The sequence below is a fragment of the Amia ocellicauda genome, chromosome 14, assembly GCF_036373705.1.
Source record: "Amia ocellicauda isolate fAmiCal2 chromosome 14, fAmiCal2.hap1, whole genome shotgun sequence".
Classification (NCBI taxonomy): Eukaryota; Metazoa; Chordata; class Actinopteri; order Amiiformes; family Amiidae; genus Amia; species Amia ocellicauda.
The window spans coordinates 5,914,962-5,929,892 of NC_089863.1; the positions used below are offsets into that span (position 1 = coordinate 5,914,962).

A 14,931-nucleotide genomic window follows, 5' to 3' on the forward strand; every position below is an offset into this window, starting at 1 on the left:
TGTGTGGCACTGTGTGACTATATTGTGAAATGATACAGAACTGGCCGAGGTGCAGTTGTAGTATTTGGTGACCAGCAGGGGGCGCGAGAGAGCCATGCTGTGTCTTTGAGGTTTTTAAAGTGAGTGGTTTGTGCGAACCTGTGTGTGGGGGGGGTTCTGTACATAAGCTTGAGTTTTTGGATGGTTGTCTTTGGTGGACTGGACTAGACTGGACTGGACTGCTGCGGAGTCACTGACTGGACTGGACCCAATCTAAATGACCCCCTCTCCCCTGGCCCCCCAACTGGCCACCAATTCTTGCCTGTCGCCCCCACATCTCAGCAAGCTTCGCTATCGTGAGGGTATTTTCAGTGACTTTAAATATTGCTGAGCGAAGGCAAATACTAACACTGTCCCCCCCCCACCCCCCTCCAAACACACACTCACAGGGTTGTTCCCATCCTGCACCATCAAATAAAAATCTAAGATACTGATCTGTCCAGTAATCTGTGCTATTTTTTAAAAACAAGTCAAACATCAATGCACAATATCAATGCAGGAAATGAGTCTCTTTCCAGGCTGGCAGTGCAAGAGCGAGAGCTGGTACTTAAGCAGGGCGTTCCACCTCCTTGTTTCCACAGTGATGTACACATATAGGGACTAGGTGTTATTATTTATAGATTTTTTTTTCTTTTGGTGTTTTTTGGTTTTGTTTATCAGTGAGGATTTTAGTTGCAGTCTTTTTCATGTTTTCTGCTGCGGCAGGCGGGGTCTGGTGGGGGACAAACGCCTGACACAACAGTGCAGTCCAGTCCAATTCAGTGCAGCAGGGTCTCCACTAGCCACAGATCACGGGACTCTCAATGTGCCATATGAGCTCCATAACAAGGGACAGCTCTCTAATGTTCTTGGTAACAATCACAAGCCACTACTCCACTCCCCCCATCCCTCACCCTACTCCTCAGGTCCTTATTGACCAGTGGTAGCCACCTCTCCAATCCTGTAGGCTTGCTGGGCCTCTTGGGTCCCAATGGGCCGGGAGCGCTTGCTGATGCTTTAGCCAAGTGTGCCCCACTGCTGTAACCACCTGAGGTCCGGCCTAGGAGCAGATGGACCAGGAGACAACATGTGGCTCTCCATGACCTACAGCAGGCCATCTCTGATGATGTCATGATGTCTGCAATTCAACCAAACTAGTCACCATGTGCCTGGAAATACACATGCACACAAATGCACGTACACACACAGAGCCCAGCAATTCCACCAATCAGAAAAGCCCGCCAACTGTGCCGTCTCTCTCGCTCTGTGAGGAAGTGACTTGGTATTTTAAGAATGGAGCTTATCAGGCCTCTCTGTGCTAATGTCTCACTCTGAAACGCTTCCACAGACTCAAAAGATAAAAATAATAACAGCCAGGAGCTGGAGAAGACAAAAAGGAGAAGTAAAACACGGTTCATGTACGTGGGCCCAGTCTCTGATGCAACAACCCCAGGCTTCACACAGGGTGCATAACATGTAAACATGTAAACACAGTCAGCTGATTTAAGGTTTAGGGGAAGGAGAAGACACAGGTCAGATAAAAGGCCCAGATCAAATGGAATTGCTGATCTGGCAACCAGACCACCAGACCGACGAGTGTGAAGGCCTAAAACCGCAAAACAAAGTGAAAGACACCAATCAGCAGGTCTGTAAGAGGAGAGGAGCGTGAGTAGGAGGGAATGGAGGAAGAGGAGGAGAGGATAAGGGGGGAAAGGGGGAGGGGAAGATGGAGGAGGGGAGAAGGTAGAAGGAGACGGTAGAGGATGGGATTGGAAAGGAGATGAAGGAAGGTGCAAAGGGAAAGAAGAAAGGAGGGAAGAGGAGAAACACAGCAGAGGAGAAGTAGGAAGGGGAGGAGGACAAGCAGTAGAGGGAGAAGAAGGCAATGACACACAGTGTTGACAAACAGGGCCAAGGCCGGCACTGTGTCCTATGAGTCACGGTTTCCACGTGAAACCGCTGAAGAGTGAGTGGGCCGCTTCCCAAACTGTACACTAACCACACTGAAGCACTCTGCCCAAGCCTGTACTGGAGGTGTTGTTTAAATGACTCCCATCTAGGAAAAAATATGATATGTAGGCGACCACTTGCTTTGTAAAATGCTTTTGTGATAGAGGTAAGGTTGTGACAACTGAAAAGCTATCGGCATCAGATGATTACAGACACTTCAAATAGAAATAATTCAAATGGTTAAAAAACACACAATGCATTCCCAGTCCCGATTACAAGCTGGTTAGCGTTTCTCCTGTCAAAATAATGATTCACGGACATTACCAGCGAAGGAGCATTTATTGCGATGGTATATATTCATGCAGCAAAAGTATTCACCTGGAGAGGCTGTCAAAATGCAGTGTGAAGTACGAGCTCCTGCAGGGAAAGTGCAGAAACGTGTCCTGTGTGGACTGTATGAGCTGTCAGGTATGCAGGATAAATATATAGTAAATAGTTTATTGTAATACAAAGCTACAGTGAATACAAGCCGTGTATGTTGAAAACAAAGTTTACGCGGTGCTGAAAATGTTTACTTTAGTGTACAATTATGCTTTGATAAATGCAATAGTTATTTTTGAACTATAAAATATTGCTTTTGAGAATTATTTCAATATTTACGTTTGCACTTGTTTCATTATCTTATTGTTTGGCGTTTTTGAGCTTTTTGCTTATTGTAGGCTATATAGTTATTAATGTTTTGACTGCAGTGTGGGCGTTTAAAAAAAGTGCGTTTTATTTATAGCAATAATATTAATGTTTTATGATCATATTTCAATTTAAATACTACATTTGTGATATGCAAATGTTGGATTTGAAGTTCATGAATACAACTTCTGAGTTCTATACGATGGTTTGCCTTTGATTGTCATATTGCAGCTGTTAAAGAGCTATCGGTTACAATGACCGGCTATGGCGCTTGAAGTTAGTTCGAAATGTGGGCGCTTCTAGTGTTAAAAGTTGTAAACATTTTCATTTATCATTTCTGGTTTGTTTGTATTTATATTTGTTAGCGTGCTGTAGCCCTCTGTGTAACCACGTTTGTTTTTACTACAAAGCGCTTTTCAAGGGGCTATATAAAATAACGTTTATAATAATAATAATAATAATAATAATAATAATAATAATAATAATAATAATAATAAACAGATAGTGTACCGTGCTCAGAAGAGACTGAAGAGATGGCTCAACAAAAGCTACTGAAACGTTTTTTTCCGTGGAGATTGTGTGCTAACATGGCCGTTGCGTTATCTTTGTCTGACTTTCAGACACCTTACATTTGGGAAATAATTTTTTTCATTGTCACCCTTGTTGCTGAAAACGATGGTGTTTATCTGCGGTCGATGCAGTGAAAAATCAGAGAGGGTGGGAGGGGGGAGGAGAAACAGGGGTAACAGATGAGATAGCTACAGAGAAAAGCCAGAAAGAACAGAAAACAAATGTGGTGTGGAGAGAATACAGAGACAGAGAGAGCGAGCGAGAGAGCGAGAGAGAGAGTCGCAAAATGAATCGCCCAAAAGGAAACGCGGCACAACTGAGACTACACTAACTGTTGGAGGTGCGCACCGAGGGACCGGGTCCGAGTCGCCAAACCCGCTAACAGGTACAGCTGCCGTCCGCGCATCAGAGCTCTCAGTCACGCTAATGTCGCCGAAAACCATACACTAGCTGGCCGCTGGCGATTGGAGGTGCTAGTGTTTATTGACAAGGTGTCTGATACTGAAACAAGCGCTGTGAATTGTAATATAACTACTCGTTTACTATTACTACTACTACTACTACTACTACTACTACTACTACTTGCCTACTACTACTGCAATTATGATCATCATGATGTAGCTGATGTGTCTAAAGCTCAGTTTATTAACATGCATGTGTTCATTGTTTGGAAGTTTTTTAATTGTTTATTTTTCAGTGATATACACATATATCGTGCATGAAAGTGAATACGTCGCTCTGCACTCTCTTCACCTGTAGCCACTACGGTATGCAATTAGACTTTAGCCCATATTATAACGACGGGTATTATTAACGTTTTCATAATGCTAATCATAATAATCATACAACACATCATAATCGGAAAGCCAATGAACTGTCCATCTAAGTAGATTAATAATTTACTAAACACAGGACAGAGGGGGTAAACAGTGACGCACCGCGATGCACCTTTGGGTCTCCGGTTCGCCCGGCACTCTTGGTGGATTCAGTTTCGTCTCTCAGTGGAAATCAGGGTCATGATTTTAGACCCATACAGTTTCTCGCGGATGAGCCCAGGGGAAGACAAAAACCAAAAAGCGAGAAGCGCCACATTTCAGTTTCTGTTCCGTGCTCGTTGACCCGAGCTGACCCAGACCAGCTGCTTTCCCCAGCACTGACCCAATGTTTATTGGGCAGTTGTGAAGTTTACCTGGATTCCTTTGCAGAATTTCTGTAATCATAAATATCCAAATTGATACTTGCTGATTGCTCTCATTTTTGGTGTAACTGAAAGGGTTCGAAGAATACATTGATAATAATAATGAAAAAAGGTAATCTGGTTCTCTAAAAGAGTCAAACATTCGTCGTTATTGAGACATTGTGTCACACATGTGGGAGGCTACCAGAGGCGGACATCAGACCTGAGCAGAGACGAGGAACACTCCGTCCCTCTTCCTGCTTCTCTCATCTCCTGGAGCCAGCGTGGCTGGCTGTCCTATCAAACTCTCCACGAGCTCGTTCATCATCCCCGTCATGCCAAGGAATGTTTCAGGGACCTCTCCGGGATGTTGGCACACACTTAGGGGCCTTTGAGCCCTGCCCTGGCGTCGTGTGTCCCCAGACTCAGAACACAGTGGACAGGAGAGACACAGTCGTGAACTTGGCATCATGGCTGGGGTGCTCCTCGTTTTCCTCGTTATGGGAAAGCCAGCAGGTGCTGAAGCGTGCGTCTCAGGATGTTCAATGAGGGCGGGGCACCGGCTCACAGCAAGGCACTGGCCGTATTTGCAGCTGACGAGAAGAGAAGGTGAGATCTCTTTCTGTGCAGCTCCTCCCACTGCTGTCAGGTGTTTCCAGGTGTTTTACGGATCATATATACAAGAGTGACAATGGGCCGGACACGTTGCAAGAAGAAAAGATGAAAGATGGACCAAGGAAGCTATTGACTGGATCCTAAGAGATGAGAGAAGACGACCACACAGAAGACAGGAAGATGAAATCATAAACGTTACAGGCGTGACGTGGAAAATACATGATGTAGATCAAAGCAAGTGGAAACATCTATATAATATACTATATAATATAGAGCTGCAAATGAGTAATAAACAGTAATAAAACAGTAAAGAAGAATACATATACAATATAGTCAAATAAAGCTAGTCCAGGTGACTGTGTCTGAGCACCAACAACAGTCTGGCCTGGAGACGAACGCACTTGGAAATTAAATGCAAAAAACTGGCACACATGAGTACCCATAGTCTATTCCTATTCGATTGGTCTACATGATACAGGTTTAAAATACCAGGCATTAAAACAGATGAGCTTCATGAAGAATATCACTATAATATATGGTTTATATGTTGCCTTTGTTACTTCCTTTTACTTCCTGTCCTGCGGGTTTTCATTTTATGTATGTGTTGACCGAGTAAGACAACTTTTCGGTCTCATGTTTTCATCCGGTGTTCTGACATGAGGGCAGAAGCAAGATGTAAAACATGAAAGAGACACGAGCAGGCAGCACCGGGAGCGGACGGCTACAAAACACTGCCTTTGATGTCACCACTGCTTGTGCGTCATGAAGATTACTGCATCGTGTTTGGTCGTGTTCATTCTTTCGTTCTTTCTTTTTCTTTTTTTGCTGCCATTTGCAGGCTATTTTGAGAGCGACCGTTATGATTTGTCAGAGGAAACGCAGCCTTTCAGTTTTGATCATGCACAAATTAATAGCGTGTTGCCAACATACAGTAAGGCCGACAAAATTGACTTATGGGCCGACCCTTTACTTTAAGCAAATGCAGGAGACAACGTTGAGGGATTTTTGTCTTCGTTTCAAGGCATTCACTCCATTATATATAGTGTAAAACATATTGCTATTTGATCCAGTCAGTTAGGGAGTTACAAACATGACTTTACAGTATTTGCAGATATAATATTGACTGGCAAAATGGCCAAAAGTATAATCTTAAGGAGTTTGTATGTGTGTGCGTGCATAAATCCACGAAAGTTTGACAGAGATTATTGCGGGGACTTGGTCAGTACATAGAGCGTAATAATAATAATAATAATAACTACAGAGTTGATGTACACCAAATAAGCACGATAGGTCGAATGGCCTCCTCTCGATTGTCAACTTTCTTATGTTCTGATGTTCTTATGCCAAAATTTTAAATAAATACACAGAGAAAATAATCAATCAATGTTTATATAAATACAGAAATCAATAAATGACCATGTATTTCTACATTTATTTATGTATTAATTCATTTATTTCACTGTGACTTTGTTTTTAATCGTGGCATTGTGGCACAATTGGGGCATTTAATTGTAGTCCTCCATACCCCACAGCAGTATATACTGGGTGTGTCAGACGGGAAAGAGAGATCAAATCAGGCCTGATCTCGTCTCGTTTTTTGCTGCGCTCAGCTCTGTACCGCATCTCTGTGGTTCTCTGCCACTACGTAAGTCAAACTGCTGCCGCTGCTGTTGTTGCTCAAGGGTGTGTGTGTGTGTGTGTGTGTGTGTGTGTGTGTGTGTGTGTGTGTGTGTGTGTGTGTGTGTGTGTGTGTGTGTGTGTGTGTGTGTGTGTGTGTGTGTGTGTGTGGTGTGTTTCTATTCTGGTAATTTGTTGTACTGTTTTGTGTGCGGGGGTGTGGGTTGCTGAGTCAGTTTCTTTGTGCGTGGGAAATCCACTGCAGGTTTGATCTCGCCTGCAAGAAAACAAACAGCTGCGCAGGCTGACACACACACCGCCAGGGTCGTGGATTTCGTTTCCTAATTGGGGGGGACATGCACTTTCAGCCTGTATCCCCCCCAGCTCGGCATACATTATTGGGGGGGACAATTTAATGTTCTACGCCTATGGATTCCGCGATTTGACACTGAGCTGAGAAGAAAAGGGAATACAGGGTCATGGCAGTAGGGCAGGGTGGGGCTCTGTTAAGGTACAAGACTCTGTTAAAACACCCAGTCAAGGTACAAAGCCCGTGCCCCCAAAATATCCCCATGCATGCATATAGAGACTTTCATAATATGATATACTAGTGATGCCCAACCCTGGTCCTGGTGGAGCCCCTACCCTGCTGGTTTTTGTTCCAACCGAGCTCTCAATTACTAAATTGAACCCTTAATTGAAGTAACAATCTGCTTAGAGTTGACGCCCACACAGCATAAAGGGAAAACGGACAGCTGTAGGCATTTTCTATGTACTGGTTGCAGTGAGTGTTAGTCATGGACGTGACCGCAGTAAAGACCACAGAGAAGGCAATCCCACTGATACAGGTCAGTAATAATGGAGGCCACCTGTAGTCATAGACCCAAAGCAAAGCTAAGTGAACATCAAGCAACATGACCAAAAGGATATTAAAAAGCAATGCACAGGCAAAACATGTGTGGCTGGACTACTTCAGATGTACCACAACCGGCAATGGAAGGAGCTGAACGAGTCCATGAGTGGCAGGCAAAGACCATCTCTCTTGCCTCTGTTCCTGTCATGAAGATTAATCAAAACCATCAGTGGGGAATTCAAGTGATGCAGAATTCTTTTTAAGTAGTTACAGCACTGTGCAACCCCCCCAGCTGCTTCCACAGAAAGTCCACACAATGTTGTGTTGTATGGTCTTCATCGCCACCAGACACTGGCTGCAGTAAACTATGCTTGTGAACGCGGCATCCATATATTTAATAATAATCATAATCAATAATGGCAGGATTCAGATTAAATCAAGCCTTGCTGCACTGGGCCCGTTATCACCCTCGTCTTTTTTGCTGATGGAAAATCAACCCCACATTTCGTGATACAATCTGGTGGTCCCAGAATCTGTTTTTTGAAATGAATCGCTAGCGACCACGTCCTGGATTGTGGTTGATGATGGGATTTCTGTCCAGGGGATCACCTGGCAACTCCCCACACCCCCCACCTCCATACACACACGCATGAACGAAACCCTCCCACGAACGCTGCGCCTGGCAGGGCGTGAGATGCTGAAGGCTGCGTTTACAGCGGAAACAGTGAACGGTACTCGCTCGCTCGCCAGCAGGCTGAGTTTGGCGCGTTTGAACGCCCTCAGTTCCCTCTCTCCGCGAACAGCTGCGCTTCAGGGGAAACCGAAAAAAAAATGGGACGGCGTTTCATGTCTTTAATTAAAAAAATATAACCATGACGATGTTTTTTGTTCTGTTCTTCTGAATATAGGAGGCAGTTGGACGTGGAATATGTGACCAGATGTACGCTTTTAAAAAAATAACTGAAAGTACATACACAAATATATGCTTACACACACAAATATATGGTTCTGTTTTTGTTGTGGTGACTTGTTTTCTCAGTAGCGCTCTGCTGCAGACGGCCACCACAAACTCTATACAAAATCCCCTGCGTAGGTTTTCCTCTGTGGGTTAGTCCGTGATATAACAGCACCTGCAATGCAAGTCGAGTGGGTTTCAACTATGTATTTCAAGCCCCTTCTTTGCAGCGAGTGTTGTTGGGATGACACCCCCCCCCCCAGATGAAGAGAAACATTGAGTGTTTCTTCTTACTCTTCTACTTCTTCGTACCAGCCAAATGAACTCAGCTGTCAAGAAAATAATTCTACTGTGAGAGTTTTAATATCTAATATCTAACTTTGTATACATTTTGCGTGCCACATTATTATTATTAGTTCTACTTCTACTACTACTACTACAATTAGGTCTCGATAGGTATCAGTGCTAGTTAACGTTCAGATACTTGTAGTGTCCACCTCAGTAAGACCAACACGCCCCTACAAATAAATATTATATTTGTATTATATTATTTTAAAAAATGTGTACATCTTGCATCTTATTTTCCTGAAGAGTTGGGATCAGAGATCGTGCGAGACAAATCGGGCGTCTTATCTGTGTGGTGAACAAATGTGACGTCACCGCAGCCATTGGTAATATTAGATTTTGTTGGCTTTGCACTAATCTTTTTGTGTTGGAGTCATGACCGAATGTAATCTTTTTTTACATGCAGTTAAATCTGAAAATGCATTCGTTGCACCGTGGAATATCCTGTCGTTCTTCTTTCATCGAACTGATAAGCGAGGATGTTTTTTTTTTTAGATAATCAGTGTTATTTTGAAAGGGAAGTGTGCGTGTGTGTGTACGTGTACGTGTGTTGGTATGTGTTTGTGTGTGCGGACCGGAGTGTCAATATGCTAATGCAACAAAGCGGTATTGCTTAATTTATGGGGGGGGGGAAATGCCAAATGGTCTGATTTTGCTTTGACTGTAGTGCCGTGAAGGGAGGTTTGTTTTAACTTATCTGAACCTGCTATTTACACATGCGCTGCATTGCTCTGACTATTTTCAGAGAGGCTAGTCTTGCACGTTGTGTTGGTTTTATGCTGAAGAGGCGGGACAGGCCAGTTACTCTTGGTGAACTTGTTGCTGTTTATAGCAGGCGTCAGCAGAAAAGACACCTTGAACAGGAAATGAAAAATGAGGAACATCAGGTTGTATGTTTACCTCCCCCCTCCGCTTTTGATAATCTCACACAACCACAATCAAAATCACTGGCCGAGGAGAGGGGGTATCTGAGCACACAGCGAAAGATGTATAAACCGATGTCTCGACTCACTGTCTTCTGATGATTGTGTTGTCGTTTTTTGCAGTTCTTGTGTGGATTAGTCCCTTGAAGGGAGGAGGAACAGAAGAGGGAGAAAGGGAGAAAAGCAAAAGGACAAAATGTCCGCAAACAACAGTGACCAGAACCAAACTAACTCCCAGAACTGGGTCTTTGTGGGCACCTACAGCCTGGTGTTTGTGTCCGGGCTGACACTCAACCTCATCGCCCTGGTGGTCTTCACCCGGCACAACAAGGCCCGCTCGCACACCACTGTCTACATGACCAACCTGGCCCTGGCCGACCTGCTGCTGGTGTGCACCCTGCCCATCCGCATTTACTACCACACCGGGGCCTTGAAGCTGAGTCAGTGGCTGTGCGAGATGATGGGCCTGGTGCTGCTCATCAACATGTACGGCAGCATCTTCCTCCTGGCCTGCATGAACTTCGACCGCTGCGTGGCCGTCTGCTTCCCGCTCTCGCAGTGCGTCAAGGACTGGCGCAAACGGGCACCGCTGGTGTGCCTGGGCGTGTGGGTGCTGACAATCGGCGCCAGCCTGCCCAATTACCTGCGCCGGAACAACTCAGAAGTCAACTGCTTCAACAGCCGCCCTGTTTACGCGACAAAGCCCGCCGCTGTGGCCAGCGCCCTCACCATCGGCTTCGGCATCCCGCTGTTGTCCATGCTGGTGTGCTCCTGGGGGTTGGTGCGCGCCATCAACCGCAGCGCCGCCGTGCAGATGGAGCTGGTGGACAGCAAGAAGATCAAGCGCATGGTCACCGCCAACCTGGTCATCTTCCTGCTGTGCTTCTTCCCCTACCACCTGATGCTGTTGCTCCTGCACTTCGACAAGAAAGAAGACAGCTCCAGCTTGCTCCTGGCCTACCAGTACAGCCTGATGGTGGCCTGCCTCAACGCCATGCTGGACCCACTGGTCTACTACTTCACCACGGAGACCTTCCGCAACCGCGTGCAAGGCATGGAGACCCTGGGCCGGGCATGGGCCATCAACAGCAACAGCTCGGACGGGCAAAACCGCTCCCGCGTGCCCCTCAACGCCTAGTGCCCTGGACCCACCACGGCAACGTAACATATAACATACTGTACTACTCCCCCCCCACACACACTCACCTCACTCACTCACTCACGAGCTTGAGAGAAGGGGTATTCTGGCCAGAGTGTGATCGCAGGGTGGGGGAGGACAAGAACATTTTCTACTTGAACTTGAGCAGGGGTGTCAAGGCCACGTTTGCTTTCTGAGTAGCAGCTGCTGTCAGTAATAACACCAACATTCAGTTGATGAGAGAGACAGCATGAGAGAGAGACAGCTAGTGCAATAGGACCTTTTTCACACTTTTTTAATCACCGTCAAATCTATCGAAGTTGAAACCACAGCTGTCTTGCAAAGGTGCAAACTTCTGCAGCCTCTCTTCTCGGCCAGCGTTGCATCTCCTGTCAGGGCCAGTGTGGCAGCCCGCAGCGTGCATACGTCTCTCGAAAGATGCGAAAAGCCAAAAAACAAAAGAACAACAAGACTTTAAAAACCACAATGGATTCTCAGCTTCTTCAGATGTGCAACGGATTCTCAGCGATTCTGTCCGGTCAGCCCTCCGTCACCAGCACTGTGGCGTTTCTGACTGCAGCGACCTCTAGCGCAAAAGCCCCCACCCCCCCCTGGCATTCCTGCGTGAGTGTGTGAACTGAGCATGTAGCCCTTGCAGTACGCTTGTGGCAGGGGTGTCAGACTCCAGTCCTGGGGGTCCACAGTGTCTGCTGGGTTTGGTTTCAGCCCAGCTCCTGACTCCTTAGTCCGTTTAATGAAACCATTAACTGGATGAATTGAACACTTCTCTCCGGACTCTGAAATGTTCTGTGGGTTCAGTGTTTTGAGTCGTCAACCTATTGTAAGATATTGTAGGCTGACACCCCTGCTCTGTTGAAATCAATGTCTGTCGGAGCGAAGTCTGTTTTCCCCCGTCTGGCCCCCTTTATTTGTGAACCCATAGTGTACAACTTTATTAATTTATTCTTTTCGTTTTCATAGTTACAGGCTACAGGCGGCACCTAAGATGTTGTTTACTCGGTTTCCGCCTAAATCTGGCACTGCAAGTCCATCTGCCTGTCGAGATGGGTGCAAGATACAAACATAGCTTGCACTTCAGAGAGACCAATGGAAAATTTACTTATTTGGGTGTTTTTTTGGTTGTTTGTTCTTCACATACAGCTCAGAGCCATTCAACCGTCGCGCTTCAATACCACAGTTACACGTACACACACATACACACACACACACACACACACACACACACACACACAAGAAAGAAGAAGAAGGGTAAAGATGGATAAACAAACAAACAAACAAACAAACGAGAAAACCAAAACTGAAGCACACTTCTCTCCAGACTCTGAAATGTTCTGTGGGTTCAGTGTTTTGAGTCGTCAACCTATTGTAAGATATTGGAGTCTGACACCCCTGCTCTGTTGAAATCAATGTCTGTCGGAGCGAAGTCTGTTTTCCCCCCGTCTGGCCCCCTTTATTTGTGAACCCATAGTGTACACACTCACACACACACACACACACACACACACACACACACACACACACACACACAAGAAAGAAGAAGAAGGGTAAAGATGGATAAACAAACAAACAAACGAGAAAACCAAAACTGAAGCAAAGGCGCAGGGCATGTTCTGTGCTGTGCATGCAGAACGAGCCCCGGGGCTTTGGTGGTCTTTGAAAGTGTTTCAGTGGTCTGAGAGAGGTGGAGTGACAGAATGACATCAAATACAGAAAGCCAGGGCAACTTGTTACTCAACTCCTGCACCAGTCCTCGATGCCTCTGAGAGATAGGGCAGAGCGGTGTGGTCCCTGGTGTTTTGGGTCACAGAGACGCTTGAAAAAATATAGGTTTTGCACTCGTTTAGATCAAAAATGTGCCTCCGATTGTGTCTCTTAGTGACATCTATACACAGTGCAGCGAGAGACACAGGAAGTCAAGTAAAAGTAAGAGATAAGAGAGGCAGTTTCAAGCAGTCAGGCACCAAAAATACAGAGTCAGTACACACACAGTCGTGGAATCCAAACTTGTTGACTACTCCTGCTGCCAGAGCCAGTGCTGAAAAATGTAGGGAGTAGAGAGCATTGATATTTATTAAATTAACTTATTTATTTATCTAGTTTCACACTTAAGACCTTTGCCAACCCGTTCGCGTCGGGCAGCTCCTGTTCCCTGTGTTCAGCCTCGAAGTTCAGCCTCAGTAGGAGTCCAGCTGGACAGGGGCCAATACTCAATAACCTGTTCAGTGAGACTAAAAGAATCTGCACTGCCAGAGGAGTTAAAAAGCATACTGATGTGTTTATTTACTCATTATTTTCAAGGGGTCAATTAAGGCTCTCCTGCGTGTCCCTCCTGGCTTCCATCAAGGACAGACACCCCACTGGCTTGAGATGAGGGCTGGCTGTGGCTCCTTCCTCATTCTGAAACCTGTTTATAACAGCTTACATGTCCGCCATTGCACAAGCACTGTGCTCTGGGACACGTCGTATACGGGAAAGACATTTTCACCATTGCTACATATCCTGAGACAGATGTTGACACCTCCTAACACCCCAACTCCTCCAGGAAGAGGTTTACAAGAGGTGCTTTGATCAAGAGAGATAGAGTCAGAAAGAGAGCGTTAAAACCGATTCAAGAGTTAAAAATAATGCATTCCCCTTGAAGATTTAACCTCAGATTCACACATCAGCATGACAGAGAATACCAGTTAATCTTAGAAAAAAAAAAAAAATATATATATATATATATATATATATGTAGCGCTATACAGTAATTATAAGTACTTCTGGGAAAAGCTAGAAGGCCTTCCTATCTGTATCTGAAGCACCATGTTATTAAAATATGTTTTCATATGTTCAGTATTGGGAGAATTGAAGGATCTCCCATTTCTATATGAGAAACGTTCCTCAGGGGAACGGGCTTAGTCTTCCTCATCTGTGGGTGTCAAAATACATCTAAAACATTGCACCTGACCCACACAGAAGGAGGGACACAACCAGTGGATGAATCGCTTCAGAGGGAGAGATTAGATACTGGGCATCAATGGACTCATTGCTTTTATGAGTCAATTTTGTTTTGTGTGGCTGCTGGTAGAAACAATGACTCCCTGGGGACCCGTGCAGGGCGTCAGAGGACATTATAGTGCTGTGTTTATTGCATAGGGTCATGTAGGTTTATCTGCATTAGCAGTTAGAAGGTGTGAACCATCTGAGATTGAGGTTTTCGCACCTCAGCTCAGCTCCCGACTGAAAAAAGCATCATCAGAGTCAGAATAACCAGCTGGCCGAGTGTCTCTTTGGTAGCTCGGAGTTCAGGAAGGCTGCGTTGTAATGTAATGTTGTTTGAGTATATGGGCTTGTTTGCTGGTATGTAGCATATTTAAATGACTAAAATCTTCAGTCATATTGAAAGGAAACATCCTGTTGTCATTGTCGCATTAATAAAACATATATATATTTTACAAAAGGTGTTTTTGTGCTTGTGTTGGGTAGGCTGTATGTGGTTTTGTATGCCTGTGTGTATGCTACTTATGTGTGATTTGCATTTCTGTTTGTGTGTGTGAGTGTGTCTGTGTGTGTCTGTGTGAGTCTGTAAGTGTGTGTGTGTTCGCCTGTGCAAGTGTGTTAGTACGTGTATATGTGTGTGTGTGTGGGGGGGGGGGTGTCTGTGAGTTTGTGTGCGTCTCTGTGTCTGTGTGTGTGTGTGTGTCTGTCTCTGAGTGTGTCGACATTGCGATTCACTTCAGCTGAGCGTTGCAGTTCAGTAGCGGAGACCCCAGCCTGGGACCCACTGGTGTCCTATTGAGAGACAATATCACGTGCAGGATCAACACAGCGTTTTGAATCTTTTTGTAAGGTGTTGGTGTGTTGTTTTAGTGTGTATTGGATTGTGAAGTGAGAAGCTGCACTCACTCAACACTGGGGAGACCTGTATCTACCCCCCACGCCCCCACTCCCACACCCTACTGCAACCTAGTGCTTTAAAACTGCCTTGTGTTCATTTGAAGTGATGTTATATATGTGTAGGGCAAAATACACTGTGATTGGGGAGAAAGGAGAGAGGAGAGAGAGAGGGAGAAAGGGGAG

General features: G+C 45.3%; 1 protein-coding gene across 1 annotated transcript; it reads left to right on the top strand.

The window, feature by feature from the left end:
* The first annotated feature begins 3,367 nt into the window (after positions 1-3,367).
* On the top strand, positions 3,368-12,381 carry LOC136768445 (lysophosphatidic acid receptor 4). The gene is made up of 2 exons (XM_066722661.1): positions 3,368-3,610; positions 9,834-12,381. Exon 2 carries the CDS (start codon positions 9,907-9,909, stop codon positions 10,846-10,848), a length of 942 nt encoding a protein of 313 aa, XP_066578758.1. The 5' UTR covers positions 3,368-3,610; positions 9,834-9,906; the 3' UTR covers positions 10,849-12,381.
* The last annotated feature ends 2,550 nt before the right edge of the window (positions 12,382-14,931 follow it).

What these genes read in the sequence shown, in the direction of transcription:
- LOC136768445 (XM_066722661.1), top strand. Translation starts at nt 9,907, where the DNA reads ATGTCCGCAAACAACAGTGACCAGAACCAAACTAACTCCCAGAACTGG.